Source organism: Hydra vulgaris, chromosome 11, assembly GCF_038396675.1.
Source record: "Hydra vulgaris chromosome 11, alternate assembly HydraT2T_AEP".
Lineage (NCBI taxonomy): Eukaryota > Metazoa > Cnidaria > Hydrozoa > Anthoathecata > Hydridae > Hydra > Hydra vulgaris.
The window spans coordinates 2,098,864-2,120,849 of NC_088930.1; the positions used below are offsets into that span (position 1 = coordinate 2,098,864).

The window sequence follows — 21,986 nt, forward strand, 5'->3', positions numbered from 1 at the left end:
CAACTTGTACCCGTCTTGGTTGATTAATAAAATCCATAGCTCTTATGTTAACAACATTAATGTTGACATTTCATCGCGTTCGGGAAACCTACAAAATTATCAATATTTTAAACTTCCTTATATTGAAAAAATATTTGATTTAACCAAACAAAGACAAAATGGAATCATTAAAAGATATTGTAAATATCTTTTAATGATTCCTACAGACTTTAATTCATTAGTTGTCTATAAATTTGAATGTACAGGCTGTAAATCCTTTTATATTGGCGAAACTACTTGCCATTTAACGAATAACTGAGCACCAAAAAAGGGATAAAAAGTCACACATTTATAAACATATTCATTCAAATGAAAGCTGTTTTAATAGTTTTAATCATGCTAGTTTTTCAATTTTGGATTCTTCCTCCAACAAATTTATATTAAAACTCAAAGAAAGCATGTACATAGAGTGGAAAAAACCCACTATTAATAAACAAATGAACCATGTAAAAATTACAATTTTAATCTAGTTCCTTTTAACATTACTGGTTCTTTTATCTTTTTTTAAACATTTGTTACATTTTTTCAATTGCATTTTTATTGTATTTTTTATTATAAGGTCTCTATTATTTCAACTTAATTTTACTAATTTCATTTAAGCATTTTAATATATTTTAACTGATGATGGCTATGATATAGTTGAAACATATGTTTTATAATATATATATATATATATATATATATATATATATATATATATATATATATATATATATATATATATATATATATATATATATATATATATATATATATATATATATATATATTAGGGTGTCTTTAACCCCCCTTTAGATTTTTTTCATGTGTTGTGGTTATCTTTTGTGATTAACTTAAGTCTTATTTAAGTTTAATTGTTCAATATTTAGTAAATGCTCAAGCCTTCCAGCGAAGCATGTGCAGTTGTATGTCTTGTTTGCCCACATTTAAAGTAACTTTTTATTCTTTTTAATAGGGTGGTTTTTATTTTTTTTAGGGTGGTTGTTTTTTATTTTAGGGTGGTTGTTATTTTTTAGGCTACCGAATTTGATACAAGTTCAGGAAAAAAACTAAATTATATTTTATAACAATTTAACAACACGATTTTTATAAACCTGTTTAATTAGGAAACTAATTTGCAATGTACGCGAGAACTATAAGAAATTTCATTAATTTGTTTTCTTATGTTTATTCATTCTCACATCTTTTTGCTTTTAAAAATGTTTTTGCTAAATTTGACATTTTTTTCAATACTTATATAATAGGAAAATAAGAAAATAAATTTATTTGTTTACTATTTATCTTTAAAATATATTATTTGATTAATAAATTTTGTAATGACAGAAAAAATTAAAAAAAAGAATTGCATGGTTTCTTTTATAAATTTATTTACCTCCTTTAATGCCTGTCTGAAATTGTCTCTTTTTTATTGCCCAATTTCTAATGTTAATACAAAATACTAGAGATATTGAACATAGCGATTGCTCTGTTTGAAAAAATGTATTTAAAAACTTTAAAAAAAGTTTTAATAAAATCCTAAAAATTTTGTTAAAAAAGTTCAGTGAATTACAAAGCATAAGCCTTCAAGCTTTAGGACCATTGTCAATAACAATAGTTTATCAGGAAATAAACTATCAGATTTAAATGCACAATTTGGAGAATCCAGCGAAAGTACAGTCTATTTCAATGGGGATAATGAAAACAACCAAATATTTTATATTTGAATATTAGTATTAATGATTTAATTTTTTTATATGAAAAACTTTTTAAAAATTAAAAAAAAAATTTTACAAATAATTTCTAATTAGTTTTCTTGATTTCCTGTGCATTGATAAAAACAGTATAGTTTAGCAAAAACATTTGAAAAACAAATTTCAAAATTGTCCATATTCTAGAGCAAATAATAAAGTGTTTTTTTAATATACTGACTGACAAAAGCACACTATAGAAGAAAGCAATAATATTGTTTAAGCTTTTTTTTTTTTTTTCTTAAAGTAATTGCTAATGTATTCATTTTAAGTAAAATTGTGCATTTTTGTTAATAAGTGCAAAAACCACGCTAAAACATTATTACTTTCTTCAATAGTGTACCAACTTATTTTACTTGAAAATAACGCTATATTTTACAAAAAAAGTAATCATGTTTTAGCATGGTTTCTTTTAAAGCATTTAAAATGCATTTTAAATTTTAGTAACTAATTGTTTTTTATTATAAATATGTTTTTGATAAAAAATAAAAAATATCAATTGTATAATTACTTGGAAAAAAATTGCTGAAGTAATGCACTTGTTTTTAAAAATTTTAAGCAAATGCCAACAATTGCTTAAGCAAAAGTAAAGAAACTTCATTTTTCTGTCTTTTCTTTAACTAACCTTCACACGTTTATCAATTTGTCGCACACTGATTCTCTGTAGTTTCTTAAAACTTTTTTTGCAAATTCTTTAAACGCTTACTTATATAAAAATGTCAAGTTTTCTAAAAAATTACTTTAAACGTGGACGAACAAAGCGTGCGACCTTCCCAGGGAAGATAGAAAACGAACTTGAGCATCAATGCTCAAGTTCATTTTCTATTATAAAAGTCCTTAATATTGTTTTTAAAAAACTTCTTAGAAAAAAGATCAACTTAGTTCTCAAATTAAGGGAAATTTTATATAAATCCAAAAAAAAAATTCTAAAAAAAGATATCAAAAAACTTATAGAAATTTATGTTTTTTATTTTTGATATAAAAACTGTAGTTTTTCTGCAATAAAATCTAAAAAAGGATTAACACAAAAGATAACCAGAACACATTAAAAACACTGAGTTGTGATTTTTTATCTAAAAGGATTTTAAAACACCATAATATTTATATGTATATATACATAAATATATATATATATAGAGTGAGAGAAAAAATATCTTTAAATTATTGAGTGACTTCTTATTGTTCTTCTGGTTAATAATCAATTAATTTTAAGCTCTCCATACAGGGGGCAGAAATAAAACCTTAGTTGCCCATTTATTTAAACCTCGGAACCAAAATAAACCAAAATGGAAAAAGTTAAATATTCCTTTTCCCATAAGATTATGTCTAAAAATTGACCTTTAACAACAGTGTCCTTGACAAAGTGTCCTGATATAGCACTATATAAAAATGTCTAGATTTAAAAAAATGCAATTACCAATAATGATTAATGAATTATTAAAAATAAACAATTTTAAAAAAATGATCCTCTTTGTAATGATATATTTTATTTCGATCCAAATAATTACCCACAAATTTCAAGTTTTTTTTTTTTTTTTTAAACATCTTTGCTTCCAACAAGGCTGCAAGCAACCACTAACCACTCGGAAGTTACTGGAGAAGAAGTTACTGGAAGTTTATAGAGTAAGACAACGATTGACAGACAATTTAAAAGATTGCAAATTAAATAAATAAGTAAAACAAGATAAAGGAAGCGAATTCCGAAGAGCTGATGTTCGAGGAAAAAAACTAAATGAATACGAGTTTTTGGAGCACTTCGGAACAGTCACAGAAAAAGGATGACATTTAATTGAATGACGAGTAACACGAGAATGAATTTTAGTAGATGGCACAAGAGCTTTTTAGAGCAGTGCCCATTATAGTATTTGTAGAAAAGAGAAAGAGAAGCAACATTATGATGGTGTGATAATGGTTGGAGGTTGGCTGCAAGAACAGGTCCAACTATGTTTACAATGCGTTTTCACACCTTGTCTAAAAGAGAAAGAGCATCATCAGATATTAATATAGCTAGTCACATTTTTGAACCTTTTGAAACCAATTTAATAAATCAAAAATTAAATAAGAATATTACAAAGGAAATTTTGAAAGCTGAACTCAGATTTTCAACAAAATTGGACAAATTTTAATGGTACTTTAGCAGAAGATAGAAGTGAATTGTTTAAACGGAAACTCATTAAATAGTAATAATTATAATAAAATTTTATTAAAATAAAAAATGTTAAATTGGTGTTTATACAAGTAATTGTGCTTTTAATAACCATATACTTAAAATATACTAAAATAAAAGAAAACTTTTATAAAATTTATGCAAAAAAAAACTGTTTTTATTTTAGTATATTTTCACTGAAAAGAAAAAAACAATGGTTCCCAAATGATGAAAATTACATTTTTACACATGATGGCTAATATATGAGTGGAATGATTTAGGGTCAATAAAGTGAAAAACGTTAGAATGAAAAAATTACTGGTTTCTGTTAGCAAACTTTAACTTTTAAAAATTTTTTTAATATAAACGAATTTTTATATTTTAATATACTAAAAGTAGTAAAACTAATAATATAAAATAGTAGATAAAATGTTTATGTAAATTGTTAATAAAAAGTTTTTTAAATGCAATGTTTTAAAACCAAAAATAAAAACCAGGCTGTATCATTAAAAAAAAAAAAAAAGGAAAAATTTGCTTTAAAATATTTTCGCTTTTAAACTTTTTGCTTTAACAACCTGCAACCATGTGGAATCACAGTGAAAAGCTGCAAACAACGGTAAAAAGTGTATTTTGAGTATGCCACGGCGCATACAAAGTGTAATTGCAGCAAAATATTAGCTATTTAACTCTTTCAAGATTATTTTAAATTATTTTCCATTATTATCTGTTAAATATACAAATTTGTTTTTGAAAAAACACTGATTTTTATTTATCCATAGTAAAATGTCCTTAAATGATTAAAAATTGTCTACAAACATCATTTATGGCATAATTTTGTTTTTTTCTTGTTAAGTCTAATAATATGGCAAGCTACTGTACATTTAACGCTTGTTTTAAAGAGTTTTGTACACTTTAATAAAGTTAACAAGATTTAAAAGATTCACACACTCTTAAAGACTATTAATAGTTTTAGATTGGTTTCTTTTCACTTTTTATGACATAAAAAAATAAACTTGTTAGTTTGAAAAAAGAAGCGATAAAAAAACATAATAACAAAAATCATAACATTTTGTGTTCATTTTTTAAATCTTTAAGCAAACAGCAACATTTAAAAAAAAAAAAGTTGACAAATGCAATGTTCATTTTCTTTGAAATTTATGTTAAATGTTTGCACACTAATTAGCACACTAGATTTTGGCCACTGTGATCAAACTTTATAGTTTCAGTCAAATTTTGAAAAAACCTACTTTTAATATTTTTGGGTAAAATTTTTGTTTTTTTTGTAACAAAAAAAATCCAACATTTTATGTTTAAATTAAATGAAATAAAATATAGCAAAAAAACTTTTACCATACTAAAAAGTTTTTTTACAACATATCGCTTTTTTTATGTGGTGAAATAAGTTTATTCATTTTCTGACTACTTAGAACAGGCTGTTCATCCAATCATATGACAGCATAGGACTTAAAATGTTCATCATCCAATCATATGACAGCATAGGACTTGAAATGGATTATTTTAGTACAATAAGATCTTTAATTTTAGACTCTATTTATATTATTAAGAATAAACTTAATTTTTATTTTAGTCTTAAAATAAGTAATTAATTTTAAAATAATAACCTGCTTTTGACAAAGCTTCTTTTCTTTTTGGTGTTTTAAAGCCAAATATATCTTGTCCATTCAAATCATTTTCAGTAAGAACTGTATAAAATATTTTTAAAATTGATAAATCAAATTAACTTAAAAACTAAATATATTTAAATTATTTTGTATATAAAAAAATACAAACCCCTTGCTTTTATTATGCAATCTTTTTCTTCATCCTCAAAATCACTGTCTGTGCTTTCATCTTTGTAAACTGTTTCTTTTAAGTAACTTTTTCTTTCAGAACATTCTTCCTTGAATCCAGAAATTTTTTTGCGTTCAGCTTGATGACGTGTTGTAACTGAACAATACATAAGTAAATATGCAAATTGGAACTGCTATTTATTATAATTTATTTTTATCTATTACTACATCTATTGTCAAATAATGTGTATGAAATTTTTTTAAATGAATATAGTATTAGTAACTGTAACTAATAAGTAACAGTAATTAGTAACTGTTACATTATTCATATCTATTGAATGCTTTTATGTATTTAAACAATCTTTTATGTATTTAAACAATCTTTTCTGTATTTAAACATTCTTTTATGTATTTAAACATTCATTAGACCTGTGAGGCTCTTCAGCTCAGTTTAAAGCAACTTTGAAGAAAGAAAACTCATATAAAACCCCCATTTTATTTGGGGGTTTTTGTATTAGTTTGACAACTCATAAGCTTTGTATGGTACTCTTCATAACTTATACTACAACAAAAAATACTAGTATACATAATCTTCGAAACAAGTCAACATATGAAAAGACATCTGGCTATAAAATATTATTTATTATAATGATTAAATAACTTTTCTAAAATGCCATAAATAAAATGATAACATAAGAAGGAATAGAAAATATGAGACTTACCTCGTTCATTTTCCATTTGACTTTTTTGATTTTTCTTTATTCTCAGGGTACATTAATTTTTGTAATTTGTATAAGTATTCTAAATAAAATTATATATATATATATATATATATATATATATATATATATATATATATATATATATATATATATATATATATATATATATATATATATATATATATATATATATATATATATATATATATATATTTCAACCCTCAGAAATAGAGCTGCCATTCAGAAATGCCGATCTAACTAAAGTCTGCATAGTTTATATTTATACTTTTGTACGCTTGTGAAAAAAAGACAGAAAAACGAACATCACGTTTCCTTATTTTTATTTTAGCAAACCTTAGCGTTATTCCAAAATTTTTAAAAACGAACGCATAACTTCAGTAATTTTTTTTAAAATAATTATGTGTTTGATGGTTTTTTATTAATTATAAAACAAACATATTTATTATATAAGAAAAATAAGTTACTAAAATTTAAAACACTTTTTCAACAACATTAAAAGAAACAATGCTAATACTTTCTTCAATAGCAATACTTTTAAGTTTAATGATTAAGTACACAACTAAAGAAAGTAATTATGATTTAGCATGGTTTTTACTTGTGTTTAAAAAAGCATGGGAAATTTTATTTAAAATGAATGCATTTGCAATTACTTTTAATGAAACCATGCTAATACCATGCTAATACCAAGTGGTAAACAGATTCGATCTGTTGACCAGCCTCGCACCCCTACTTCATCTATTAGCCTGGCGCAGATGTACTTTTAATACATTTTCCCAGTTTGTGATATTGAATGCTGGATCTTCTTGACTTAATGCATGGGTTTTGCTTGTATCTCTGTTTTTATGACTAGGCATTCTATTATCTCCTAATAAGGGTACAGCTCTAAAACTCAGCTTTATGGTTCTGAGGCCGGCTGGTAGTCAGGTTTCCCGAACTCTGTGGTAGCTGTCAGAGAGACTGATTCCATCTACAGCTGAAAAATATCAAAGTATTAACAGTGCCATGTTGCGCATGGATGGTGTCCCTTTTTGTACTTTTGGTGTGCATTGCCGAGGCCACATTTGGAGCCCTTTGCTACAGCTTAGGGTTAATTAATAGTAATGTGGCAATTGCTTGGGCTACTAAACAGTGTTCTGAGTACTATCTATGCTTTGAAAGAAGTTCTTCAACAAACTTAAAAATGAATAAAGTACCAAAAACTATAAAACACAAAAAACCATCATCATCACCAAGTTCCCTAAACCTATCATTCACTAATATTTGTGGCCTTCGAAGTAACTTACTTCTGTTGAGTCTTATCTCTTGCAAAGTTCACCAGACCTACTTGCTCTTTGTGAGACTAATTTGAGTTCAGCTGTCTCATCTTGCAATCTTAGTGTTGATGGTTATCTTCCTTTAATTCGTAAAGACTCCAATAGTCACATGCTTGGCCTGGGCATTTACATTCGTAAGAATTTACCCATTTGTCATAAAACTAGGTTTGAATCCACAGACTATTCTTTTATGTGCTTTCATATAGCACCACTTCACTCAATCACCTTTCTCTTTGTTCTATATCACTCTCCGTCATCTTAAGACTGCACCCTTTTCGATGTTATTTCTGATCAAATTGACAAAGCCCTCTCTCTTTATTCATCAGTCTATATTGCTGTTGTCGGCGACTTGCTCATCACACTGAATGGCTTGGCTCTAGTGTCAGTGATTCTTTAAAGCTACAACTTTTGCCTTTCTCAATCCCTAACTCAAATAGTAAACTTTCCAGCTCGCTTTCCTGACAACCCGAACCATTTACCTTCTCCATTTGACTTATATCTTGTTTCTGATAATAGTTAGTGCTCAGTTTCTCCACACTCACCCTTATGTGCTTCTGATCACAGTTTAATCTCTCTAAAACTAATATCTCATTCTTCTTCATCACCTGAATCCCCCTACTATTGTACCTCTTACAACTACCTGGGAGCTGACTGCTGAAAGCTGACTGGGATTCTTTCCACTATTTTCTTCGTGATGGCCCTTGGCAAGAAATCTTTCGTCTTCCTGTCAACAAATGTGCTTCTTACATAACTTTGTGAATCAGGCTGGCATGGAATCTTTTATTCCATCTTAATGTTTCAAGGTCAAGCTCCACTCTACTCCATGGTTTTCCTCACATTGTGCTGCTGCGATTGCCTTTCGAAACCGTTACTTCCATATCTATCAGCAAAGCAATTCTCCAGAAAACAGACATCTGTTTATTACTGCTAGAAACCATTGTAAAAAGGCTTTGTCTAACGCTAAAGCCCGCTATTCTCAGGTCATGAAATCTTGTATCTCATCTCAAAAACTAGGCTCTCATGACTTCTGGAGAATCTTTAACAGTATTAATAATAAGGGCAAATGTTTAATTCCACCTCTCTTGTATAGTTTAGACTTTGTCACCTCACCTAAGGATAGAGCTGAATAGTTTGCTAAGAACTTTTAATCAATATCATCTCTTGATTCCACTAGTTGCGTTCTACTTAATTAATTGTTAAGCAGCTTGATCCATTGCTTGACATTCCTATCACTCTATCTTATGTATCTAAAGTGATTTCCTACTTGGACATTTCTACAGCTTGTGGCCCAGACAACATACCAGTTATTGTCTTGCAGAAGTGTACTCCGGAGCTGTCGTCTATACTCTTAAAACTATTCAACAAGTGCTTATCAGAGTCTTGTTTTCCAGCCTGCTGGAAAGCAAATTCTGCTATATTATTTTCAAAAATTCTGGAGAGCGATCTGATTCGTCTAACTACCGTCCCATTAGTCTTCTTCCTATCATAAGCAAAGTTTTGAAACTTTAATTATCTAACACTTAATCTTTCATCTTGAATCTAATAACTTACTTTCTGATCATCAATATGGATTTCGATCTTCTCGTTCTACAGCTGATTTGCTAACAGTAACAACGGATAGGTTTTATCATACATTAGATAAAGGTGGAGAGGTTAAGGCAATCGCTCTTGACATTTCTAAAGCCTTTGATAAAGTTTGGCATGCTGATCTTCTCCATAAGCTTTCTTCTTACGATGTATCTGGTAACATCTTTATTGAATCATTACTTTCCAATCGTAGTATAAAAGTTGTCCTCTATGGACAGAACTCTTCTTCTTATTCTGTAACTTCAGGGGTTCCTCAAGGTTCTATCCTGGGCCCTATACTTTTTTTGATTTACATTAACGATCTTCCAGATATTCTCACATCTAAGGTGGCATTGTTTGCTGATGATACTACCATTTATTCTTGTCGTGATAAGAAGCACTCTCTTATTTTTTTTTTTATTTTTTTTAGATTATTCACCTCCCCAAGGCCCGAGGGGGGCCACTACAGTCGAGGAGGATACTCATTTTTTTTTTTTTTTTTTTTAAATATTTTTTTTTTTTTTTTTAGTCATTATTTGTGGTGTAACCCTCTCTCAACTCTTTAACTCCGAAACACGAACCTTGCCGAGCAAGGCCGCTGCGCGGAGAAACTAAGTTGAGCGCGGTACTTCCAGGGACGTGGTGGGAGTCGAACTCCGAACCTCTCACTTACAAAGCGAGCGCTCTTACCACTACACCACTACCGCATTACAATATACCTTATTGCTTGGAAGGTGCATTTGAGCTTGAAAAGGATCTCAATTCTGCTTCAGCATGGGGCTCACAGTTGCTGGTGAACATCAATACAGATAAAACTCTTATCGAAATAATTTAGATCTTCCTATATTTTGAACAGTAATGTAGGATTAACTCTTACTTCCAATCTTTCTTGGAAACCATATATCAAATCAGTTGCGAAATTAGCATCTGCTAAGGTTGCATCTCTTTATAGAGCTCGACTTTTTCTTACTTCGGATTTTATCTCTATATATCTCAAATCCGGCCTTGTATGGAATACTGTTGCTATATCTGTGGTGGATCTTCTATTGATGCCCTTCCTTTTTTAGACAAGGTGCAAAAACGCATTGTAAACATAGTTGGACCTCCTCTTGCAGCCAACCTCCAACCATTATCACATTGTCGTAATGTTGCTTCTCTTTCTCTTTTCTACAAATACTATAATGGGCACTGCTCTTAAGAGCTAGCGTCTCTCATGCCATGTACTAAAATTTATTCTTGTATTACTCGCCATTCAAGTAAGTTTCATTTTTTTGTGACTGTTCCTAAGTGCTCCTAATATTCTTATTTGTCTAGTTTTTTTCCTCGAACATCAGTTCTTCGGAATTCGCTTCCTTCATCTTGCTTTTCTAATTCATATAATTTGCAATCCTTCAAGTCGTCTGTCAATCGTTATCTTGCTCTACAATCTTCATCTTTTCTCTTACAGTAACCTCCAACTTTAATTGCTTGCTTGCAGCCTTGTTGGAAGCGAAGATGGTTGAAAAAAAATAATAATAATACATTGCTTTCTTCAAAAGATTTGCAGAACTATATATAATTTAATAGAATATATAGAACTATTATGTTCATTATAGTTTTTATTTTTTACTGTGCGTTTAACAACACCAACAATGTGTTATTTTATTATTAAACATAATAATATAAATATAATAATATCATATCAAGTATATTTAATAATAACTTAATATAATAACTTATTAAATACTTATTATTATATTATTATTTTTAAGTGTTTTAGAAAAGAAATATCAAAACAACTTTTATTTTATTTTGAGTTCCTTTTTATTTAAATTTCTTTAAGTTTTTTCAAAGTAAATAAATTTAATAAACTAAATGGAAAAAAATTCACTATTTTGTATTAATGGGTAACAGTCATATTGTATATTAATTATCATTCATTTGCGCGCACTTAACAAATGGGTGAAAAAATTACTTTAAATTAATAAAAATTTATAAAATTCAATAAGCATCTTTGATATATCTAATTATTATATATCTTATTAACTAGAATAAAAGTTATTTGAAAATAAAACTCCCTTATAATATAATAAAAAATTATTTAAATAAAAAAAAAATTAAAATTGAAAGAATTGAAAATAAAATGGGCTTATTCATGGTCAACGGCATGGGTTTTGAAGTGGAGGTGCACAACCATCTATTTAAAAAAAAAATCCTCTAGAATGTCTTTTAAAAAAAAAAAACCAAAGAAAAGTGCCTTTAGAATAAAAGTAGGGGCACCCCCCCCCTGCGTTGTCAGCCCTGTTATTTGACATACCTCTTAAATTAGACGCTCGTAAATAATAAAGAAACAAACGTCAACATTTATTAAAAAAAACAAATTGTCGTGCCCTGAAAGCATACCCTGAAAGCATGTAAGGTTGGCATTACAAAATACTAAGTGTATATATATATATAACTCTTATATGTTGTCAGAAAGTTTTTTCCGTATTTTGTTGACAAAAAGTAAAAATTAAAATGCAAGACCGGAATTTTTTTTTTTTATTAATTGATAGACTGCCTGCCCCAACCAAACCCTCAGTCGATGTAGCAGCACTCACTTGCGAGTTAGGCTAAATGATAGTACATGTAGCAGCACTCCGTTGCGAGTCAGGCTATTTGTCAGTCAATATAGCAGCACTCCGTTGTGAGTCAGGCTATTTGTCAGTCGATGTAGCAGCACTTTGTTGCGAGTCAGGCTATAAGATAGTAGATGTAGCAACACTCCGCGCATGATTTACAGTAAAAAAAATAAAAATAAAAACATTTTATTAAAAAAAATAAAAATAAAAACATTGCTTGTATTGTTAAAAACATTCAGAATGTTTTAAAAACATTTAAAATATTTTTAAAAATATTCTGGTCAATTAAATTTGCGATTTTGCGGTTTTTTTAAAAATCGATTAATTTGTAATTAAATTAATGGTTTTTACTTTCTGACAACACGCAAATGTTAGACAAAAGTCAAAAGTAATTAAAAGTGACGTATTTGTTGGCATAAGAATCATTTTTTTCCTTCCGTACTCCCAAATGCCAAATATTTTTTTTGGGACACCCTAATATATATATATATATATATATATATATATATATATATATATATATATATATATATATATATATATATATATATATATATATATATATATACATATATATATTTATATAGATATATATAAATATATATAGATATATATATATAGATATATATATATTTTTATATATCTATATAAATATATATAGAGTAAAATTTTTTTCCTTCCGTACTCCCAAAAAAAAAATATATATATATATATATATGGGGCGACTCAATTTTTTTTCATTATTATTATTACTTCAATAATTCTATAAGCAAAATTTATGCGTCCAAATTTAAATTAAGCAAAATTTAAGTGTCCAAAAGATAATTTTATCTAACATAATAACAACCACCCCCTTCTGCGTACGTACGCATTATTTATTATTTAAATATTATCTTGTTGTAACATTCTAAGAGAAATAATAAAAACTAAGTTGCGTAATTAAAATAATAATACATAAAAAGTTTGCTTTTATTTAACGTCTTTTTGCTACCAATCAAATTACGTCGCAAAAAATAAAAAACATTAATTTGAACAATTATCGCTCAATTTCTTTTTTCTCTTCTCATTATTCTTAATGTAATCCTCATTAAATATAAAAAACAGTTGTGACAGCCAGAAAAAAAATATTTAATGTTCTAAAAAAAATCGAGTTTAGGAGAGATAGTCAAGACTTTACTGTATGAGAATTACGCAAAATGCGAATTTTGTTAAAAAATGGTGATGGACGACTGAAAACATTGGCGGGCGACTGAGATTAGCTAAATTATTACTCTCAGTCGCCCGCCGGGTGACCGACCAAAATCCAAGTGTACACAACGGATATATATATTATATATATATATATATATATATATATATATATATATATATATATATATATATATATATATATATATATATATATATATATATATATATATATATATATGTATATATATATTTATATAGATAGATAGATAGATAGATATTAGATATATATATAGATAGATATATATATATAGATATATAGATATATATATAAATATATATATATATATATCAGGGCTTGTGATGAAAAAAATCGTCAAGCGTGTTATATCGCGCTCGTAAAATTAGAATATGTTTTCATTGAGCGTGATTATGTGCGCTCGAGATAACGTCGGCGAGCGCGATCATGAAAATAGCTGAAGGCGATGCTCATAAAAAGCTTTTTATTTTTTATATCTTTTTTTATTTGTTACATAATTCTTTCGTCAAAAAATGTTTAAATTAGTATCACACTCATGAAACTGCTTCAATGAAGTAGATTTTTATACTTTCAAACTTCTTGTATATTGTCAGATCGCGATTTTATTTCTAACTATTTATGTTATAAAAAAATAATATCAAATAAAAACACAACTTCTTATTGATTTAGTATTGAAGTATAATTTAGTGACTTGGTTTTGCTTCGTTGTTTTGATATATGTATTTTAAAATGTTACGCTGTAAACTTAATTAACGGTTAATGGTTTTTATATTTCTTGATATTTTTTATTCATATTAATTATTTAATTTTTTTAGATAGCTATGTATCTATATTATAGCTATATTCTATCAACTTTCCACTTAATAAATGTTGACATCGTTACTTTGTTTCCTTTTCAAATATCCTTGATTGCGAACATTCTAAACAACAGAATCGTTTTAAATTTGAGTTAAAATAAATAATAGTTAAAAAAAACCTATACTATGAACAAAAACTAATTTTAAAAATTACTCTATTATTAATATTTGTTGTTATTATAAACGACGTGCGGAATATTACAAACAATAAATCATTAAAAATACTTTGCAGTTTCAATTTTCTTATAATGGTTTTCTAATTTTCTATTCTTATTTTATTTGCGCATTTTTGTATTCACATTGTGTTTCCACGTGCACATTCCATTATTGAAATTAGTGACTATTAACAACTTCAGACTGCTCATTCATTACATTAGTGCAAAAGAGAACGACGTAGTGCTTTTTATATTTTATATCAATGCTTTGATAATAGAATATCTTTAATAAAAAATCTTTTTTAAATATTTTATAAAAATAAAAAAATAATCCCGAACTATTGGACGAGCGTTATTTTATACGCTCGTTATAAGCTGAACGAGCGTTGTTTATCGAGCCTAAAACATTTGAAAATACCGTTTACGGGCGCGTTTTACGAGCGGAGCGCGATCGCTTCATCACAAGCCCTGATATATATATATATATATATATATATATATATATATATATATATATATATATATATATATATATATATATATATATATATATATATATATATATATATATATATATATATATATATATATATATATATATTAGGGTGTCCCAAAAAACAACATTTTTTTTAGGACAAATATTTTTAAACAAAAATTTTTAGGCGTTCCTAAAGACCCTTGAACATATAACCAGTTCCTAATACTATACAAAAAAAGTTCTTTAAAAGTCTATCATGTTGGGTCTTAAATGAAGCAAAATTATACATTTCAAAAATTATAACTATTAAAATAAATATGTTAGATATAACCAGAAATGTAGGTCTTGAGAGGCCTCAAGTCTTGTATTTAACTGTCTTGGTCCAGGTATTGGTCTTGAAGCCTAAAGTCTTGGTCTTAGTCTTGGTCTTGAAAGCCTAGACTATTGGTCTTGGCCTTAGTCTCGGACCTCTACTGTCTTTTACTTAATTGATTCTTACAAAAAATATCAACTCAATGAATAGATTAGTTATTAATAACAAACCATAGATTGCCGTAACTTCCTGCTCTCAATGAGAGTTTTGATCCCAGTCTTGAAATAACTTTAAATGTCTTGGTCTTGAAGCATTCAGCCTTGGTCTTGAGTCCAAATGTCCAACTACATCTCTGGATATAACATATTTATTTATAAATATCTATACAACATATTATTTTAAATGTTGACTTCAATAAATTTTATATGTATAAATATTTTTAAAAAAATTTCTTTTTATGGATTAACTTCTATTTATTAAAAATATATTTATTTTTATAATACTTCGAGGGAATATAGATACCCTTGTTATCAAGTATATTAAAAACCATTATAAAAAAATAATATTATACAAAACTGTCTAAATTTACAAAACAATGTTCTTTGTAAGAGCTTCTTTTTGAGAGTTTTTTTAAGAGAGTTTTTTTTTATTTATAAAATATTTTAAATATTGTAAAAATAAATATATTTTTAACAAAAAGAACTCAATCAAAAAAAAGAGGTTTTTTTTAAATATATATATATATATATATATATATATACATATATATATATATATATATATATATATATATATATATATATATATATATATATATATATATATATATATATATATATATATATATGTAAATTATGTTAGTGTATTTTACAAATAGAGTGCTCAATGTTCTTAAAGAACAGAGCAATAATAAATTAGTAAAAAACACTTATCTAACTCTTCCTGATGATCCAGCAATGGTGAAACTTCAAGTCGAAGATAAAAGTTAGATAAGTGTTTTTTACTAATTTATATATATATATATATATATACTACATTGATATTTTGAATACATTGGATTAAAATATTTGAATGCTAAACATTAAACTAAAAACAGTTGTACTTTTACAAGCATTATTTATTAACAGAAATTAATTAAAAACAAAAGGGTGCTAATGCTGTTCCAGTATTCTGGCAACATGGGTGTTAATTCTTAGCATTAATTTAAGAGCTTGCAGAGTATATGGAGTTTGTTTCACAACTCCATATATTCTTTTATACATACATACATACATACATACATACATACATACATACATACATACATACATACATACATACATACATACATACATACATACATACATACATACATACATACATACATACATACATACATACATACATACATACATACATACATACATACATACATACATACATACATACATACATACATACATACATACATACATACATACATACATATATATATATATATATATATATATATATATATATATATATATATATATATATATATATAATTATAATTGCTCTGTTCTTTTAAGAACATTGAGCACTCTATTGTGTAGAATACTTTTTAAAGTTGTTTCAATATAAATATATATATATATATATATATATATATGTATATATATATATATATATATATATATATATATATATATATATATATATATATATATATATATAATTATAATTGCTCTGTTCTTTTAAGAACATTGAGCACTCTATTGTGTAGAATACTTTTTAAAGTTGTTTCAATATAAATATATATATATATATATATATATATATATATATATATATATATATATATATTATATATATATATATATATATATATATATATATATATATATATATATATAATTGTCTTTCTTCTTCCTACTAAATAGGTAGACAAATATAATCGTTTTTCTTTTTCCTACTAAATAGGTAGACAATTATATTTTGTTTGAAAACAAAAAATATATAAAAATCTATAAATGAAATCAGTGTAACTACTATTGTTGATAATATAATAATAACTATAAATAATTACTTTACTATTTAAAGCAACTTAAAGAGGTCTTTTAAATGAGTATTTTTAAGGGTAGCAAGGATGTTTTTTTCTATAGTGGCATTTAGTTAAATGAGGCTTAAGTTAATAAGCATGAAAAAAAAAAAGAAACAACTTTATTTAAAATCTTAAATAAAATAATAAAAAATAACAAAAATAATAATAATAAAAAACTACCAGGTTTTGTCTAATATTATCTCAAATTTCAAAATCAAGGTTACGCATCTGTTAACAGTGTCATAGAGTCTATGACACTGTTAAGAGATTTGAAACTACCAGAGTTTGACTTTCTCTATTATTATTATTATTATTATTATTATTATTGCTATTATTATTATTATTATTATTATTATTATTATTATTATTATTATTATTATTATTATTATTATTGTTATTATTGTTATTATTGTTATTATTATTATTATTATTATTATTATTATTATTATTTTTATTATTATTATTATTTTTTAATATAACTGTACGAGAGTTATCAGGTAGTTCTCTGTAGGAGCTTTGGAGATAATTAAGTTAACTTATATTTTTCTCTTTTGTATTTGCGATCACAAGTTACTTAAGTTAATAGTAACTATTGACTTATTAAAGTTTTTAACTACTATAGTTAATATATGTTAATATAGAACTTATTTGTTTCTTGAACTTTCAACTACTATTTAATCTAGATTTTATTTTCTCAGTATCATTTAATTGTTTCATTGTAATAATGACAAATGTATCGTTAAAAGTTTTGAAAAAAACTTTGCTTGTAAAACGATACCGTTTCAAAAAAAATTTTCGCGCTTTAACGAAATTTGTCCTTGAAGTTATACATTGAACAAAGACTTAAATGTCATTAAACTCGTTTTATACTACATAATTAAGTTTTTTTCGTTCAGCACTTAAACCAAATTTAATTAGATCTTTAAAATACTCTGCTGAAAAGTTGAATTGAATGACATTGTGTACTTTACATCCGTCCAACGGTAGTAATTTATCAAATTACAGAAGGGGATTGAAAGATAGTGAGAAAGACTTCGGTGCAAATAAGGAATCCTATAAATTATAAAAAAATTAAAAATGCATAAATGTTTTAATTTTCAGGTAAAGTTTTTTACTGATTTCAAATTTCTATATGCAAAAATTTTTATTTTAATGTGTTTATTCAATAACAAATATTACAATAAAATGCGGAGAGGGTGATACAGAAATAAATGTTAAAGATTTTGTTAACTTTATAAAAAGAATGCCGAGACTCGCAGAGAATCATATGATCCTCAGTGGCGGATCCAGGAATTTTTAGTGGGAGGATGTTAAAAAATTTTTTATTTTGTACCATTTTGAGTCTCATGCAAAGAAAAAAAAAAGGTTTGCTTTTAAGTCGACCGATAGCAGGTTTGATTTGAAGCTGTTAACTGTAATAGATTGAACGACTTCTGCTGGTACACTATTCCATCCTTCAACAACTCCAATGCTGAAAAAATATTTCTGACCAATTCAGGTTTCATTCGTTGTTTTGCTCCCATTGTGTTAGATGTTATAAACATGATGATTTAAATGTCTTTTTTTAGTTTTGACTTTTTAATTTCCATTAATGTATTGTTACTGTTCATAAAATACTAAAATTCTTTATCATTTAAACCAAAGTTTATAATTTTACATTTTTCAAAATTTAATCCTAATTTCCATTTTATAGATTTTCATCAAGTTTGTTTATATCATTTTAAAACAATTGTAAATCATTTTAAGAAAGAATTGGGGCATTTATCTGATTATCATCAGCATATAAACGACATTATTAATATTTTGGTAAATCAATTATAGATACAAGAAAAAGGTGAGGACCTAGAAAAGACCTTTGTGGTACCCTACTAAGTACATCAACCTAATCTGTCACATTTCACAAACAGACTTTAGCAGTTTACTTAAGAAATTTTAAAAGTTACTTAAAAATTTTACAAGAAATACCAGAGGTCGACAACTTGGATAATAACTTTCTACCTAAAGTTATTACATGCACTTAAATGTTTAAGCTTTGATATGCAGTTAATGCAAACATAACTTTTCAAAATTAAGTATCGTTTTGTAGGAAATGAAGCTTGTATTCCAATAACTTCTGCAACAACTTTTACCTCTTGAACAATACTTTACCATGAGTCACAAATGTGACTCATGGTAAAGTATTGTTCAACCCCTCCCCCTTATTTTATTTGTAGAATCGCCTCTGGCGATTCTACAAATAAAATAAGGGGGAGGGGGTGATTCCTTAAAAAGGTACCGACTGATTCTGTACTAGCCGACTAAATACGTCAAAAAATCAACTATAACTTTAAGGAAAAAAATTAAGTTAAACTTTTTGTTCTTTTACTTTTTTATGACAAACCCGAAATCCCGGAAAATTTTGGAGACTAATCCCGGGATTTCGGATGAACAGTTTGTAGTTAAGTAATTGACTCAAGTACTTAAGTAAACTGATATCACTTAAGTAAAATTAAATAATTTTTTGTCAAACTAAATTTAAAAAAATTGATATTTTTTGAAAATTTGGATAAAGTAGTCTGGTTTTCAATTTTGTTAACAGCTACTCTTAAAAAAAATATTACCGTTTTTTTTTAGTATACATTTTGATGATTTGTTTTACCATATTTGACGATTTCAATAGACTTGGATAAATACGTTGCTGGTGCTCTCTCAAAAAAATTGTTTCATTTTTTTGTTTTCTATTTATTTTTAAAAGTTTTGTCATATATGTTATTTTTATATGTTGAGTTTTGTTTCTATTTATTTTTAGTAATATTTAAGTAATATTTTGTTTCTATTTATTTTTAGTAATATTTAAGTAATATTTTGTTTCTATTTATTTTTAGTAATATAAAATAGATAAAATAAAAAATGAAAGTGAATGAGTGGAATCTAAAATTTGAAAACCTGTATAAAATTCAACAATTGTGAAAATATTAAATGTAAATGATGAAAATACTGTTAAATGTAAATATTGTCCCACAACTTTTAATACAAAACAAACAATGTTTTGTCTCAAAAGTCTTTTTCAATCCCACACGTAGTCAGATAGGCGGTAGACAAAAAGTCTACCGCCCTATATGACTATGTTTGGGATTTGAAAACCAAATTTAACAAAACCCTTTATTTTTAAATGTCTTTTTTTAAACTTTCTTTAAACTTTTTTAAACTATCTTGAAATCATACCCCCTACTCAAATATTTTTAAAATATGCCCACTATTAAAACTTATACATATTTTAAAAATTATATACATATATGAAAAACTTATAACTATATCTTACGCAAAACCTGAGGAACTTCTAAATAAAAGAACGAAAATTATATCTAAGTGCCGTCAAACTAATCTTTAACAATTCATTTCTTTATTTAATCCGCCTCTAAGCTAACTAAAAAACTATAGTTGGAGGGATCAGAATGTTCTCCGGAGTTTTTTGACAATTGGAACAACTGATGCTATTTTCCAGCCGGCAGGAAAACAAGACTCAGCACTTATTAAATAGTTTAGAGAGAATCAAAGAGAGTTCTGTAGAACACTTTTGTAGACTATGACAGGAATGTTGTCTCAGCCACAAGCATTAGAAGAGTTTAGTTGAGGTATAACTTTAGCAACGGAAGCTGAAGTGGTTTGAATGTCTAACAATAGGTTAACTTATTTAAATGGATGGAAGAGTATGACCATAAGACTCAAAGTCAAATTAAAATAAAAGATCTTTGCAAATAGTTTTGTCTCATCCATGTTAAAGGTAAAAAATATCAGTCCCATGAGCAAGAGATGGATGTTAGACTTACTTTTGTTAATGACGCTGTTGAAGATTTTGAAGAATGAAGAAGCTGAACACAAGTTAGGGTCAGAGACAAGACACAAAACAAGGAGTAAAATTAGGGTTGTCTGGAAAACAAGTCAAAAAGTTAACTATCTGAGTATGAGATTGAGAAATGCAGAAGCATTAGGTTTTAGTGCCAGCAGTCACAGTGGCGTTAGAGCCAAGCCATTCAGTGTGATGAGCATTAAAGTCATCAATAACAAAAATATTGGCGGAGGAGTAAAAAGAAAGGAGATGCTCAATTTGATCAAAATCTTTAATTAATTTAAAAATTAATTTCTTTAATCTAACATCTTTTTACATCTTAAAGAGTACAGTCTTGAAAAGAAGGAGAACATTACAAATATTGGCCATTTGTAAATTGTTTCAAATGACTATTTTTATTTTTAACGTTGAAATAATTTGAAATTGTTTTTAGGTAATATCTTTGTAAAGATTTTCTTCTATTTTTTTGTTTGGCATTTTACCATATAGATTAAAAATTAAAAAAAATAATTTAAAGTTACACTTTTTTATAAATACCAATATAAATCTTATAAAAATACCATTATAAGTAATAGAAAATTATGTTGCAAAATTCGGTGAAAAAAACAGAACAAAGAGAAATATGATAAATTAAAGAGATGCTAAGCGAAAGTACATAAATGGTCAAAAGATTCAAACCTGATTTCTCTACAAATAGGTGAATTATTGCGTACTTATACACCCGAGCCAAGCATGTGACTATCTGAGTCTTTGCAAATCAAAGGATAGTACCCATCAATACTGAGATCTTTTAAAGGAAAAGCCAAATTTAAATTAATTTCACAAAGAGCATGCAAGTTTAATGAATTTTGCAAGAGGTAAGATTGAGCTGGTGGATGAGCTGGTCTCAGTCCTGCTAATTAACCCAAAGTCTTAAGTTAGAGCTCCCTACGTGGCCTCGACAATTCACACCAAAAGCATAAGCAGAGCAACATCCAATCGCAACAAGGAATTATTAATACTCTAATGTTTTATAGCTGTTGTTGGAATCAGCATCTCTGACAACAACCACAGAGTTTGGGAAGCATTACTACCAGCCAATCTTAGAACCTTTAAAACCAGAGGTTCATACAGAACATAAACATACGTTTAGTAAATTAC

The 21,986-nt window shown here is 26.8% G+C and overlaps 1 protein-coding gene across 2 annotated transcripts in view; it reads right to left on the reverse strand.

The window, feature by feature from the left end:
- LOC100212813 (origin recognition complex subunit 2) overlaps positions 1-17,276 on the reverse strand; it is a 77,523-nt gene extending 60,247 nt beyond the window's left edge. The window contains exons 1-5 of one of the 2 annotated variants that reach the window (XM_065809786.1): positions 17,198-17,276; positions 15,186-15,307; positions 6,425-6,503; positions 5,704-5,859; positions 5,535-5,615 (exon numbers count right to left, since the gene is read on the reverse strand). In XM_065809786.1, coding sequence (XP_065665858.1) covers positions 5,535-5,615; positions 5,704-5,859; positions 6,425-6,440 — 253 coding nt within the window. In that variant the 5' untranslated portion in view covers positions 6,441-6,503; positions 15,186-15,307; positions 17,198-17,276. Of the gene's footprint in view, positions 1-5,534; positions 5,616-5,703; positions 5,860-6,424; positions 6,504-15,185; positions 15,344-17,197 lie in introns of those variants that run through there. The other variant, XM_065809785.1, reaches the window with a different exon arrangement.
- Between the last annotated feature and the right edge of the window lie 4,710 nt (positions 17,277-21,986).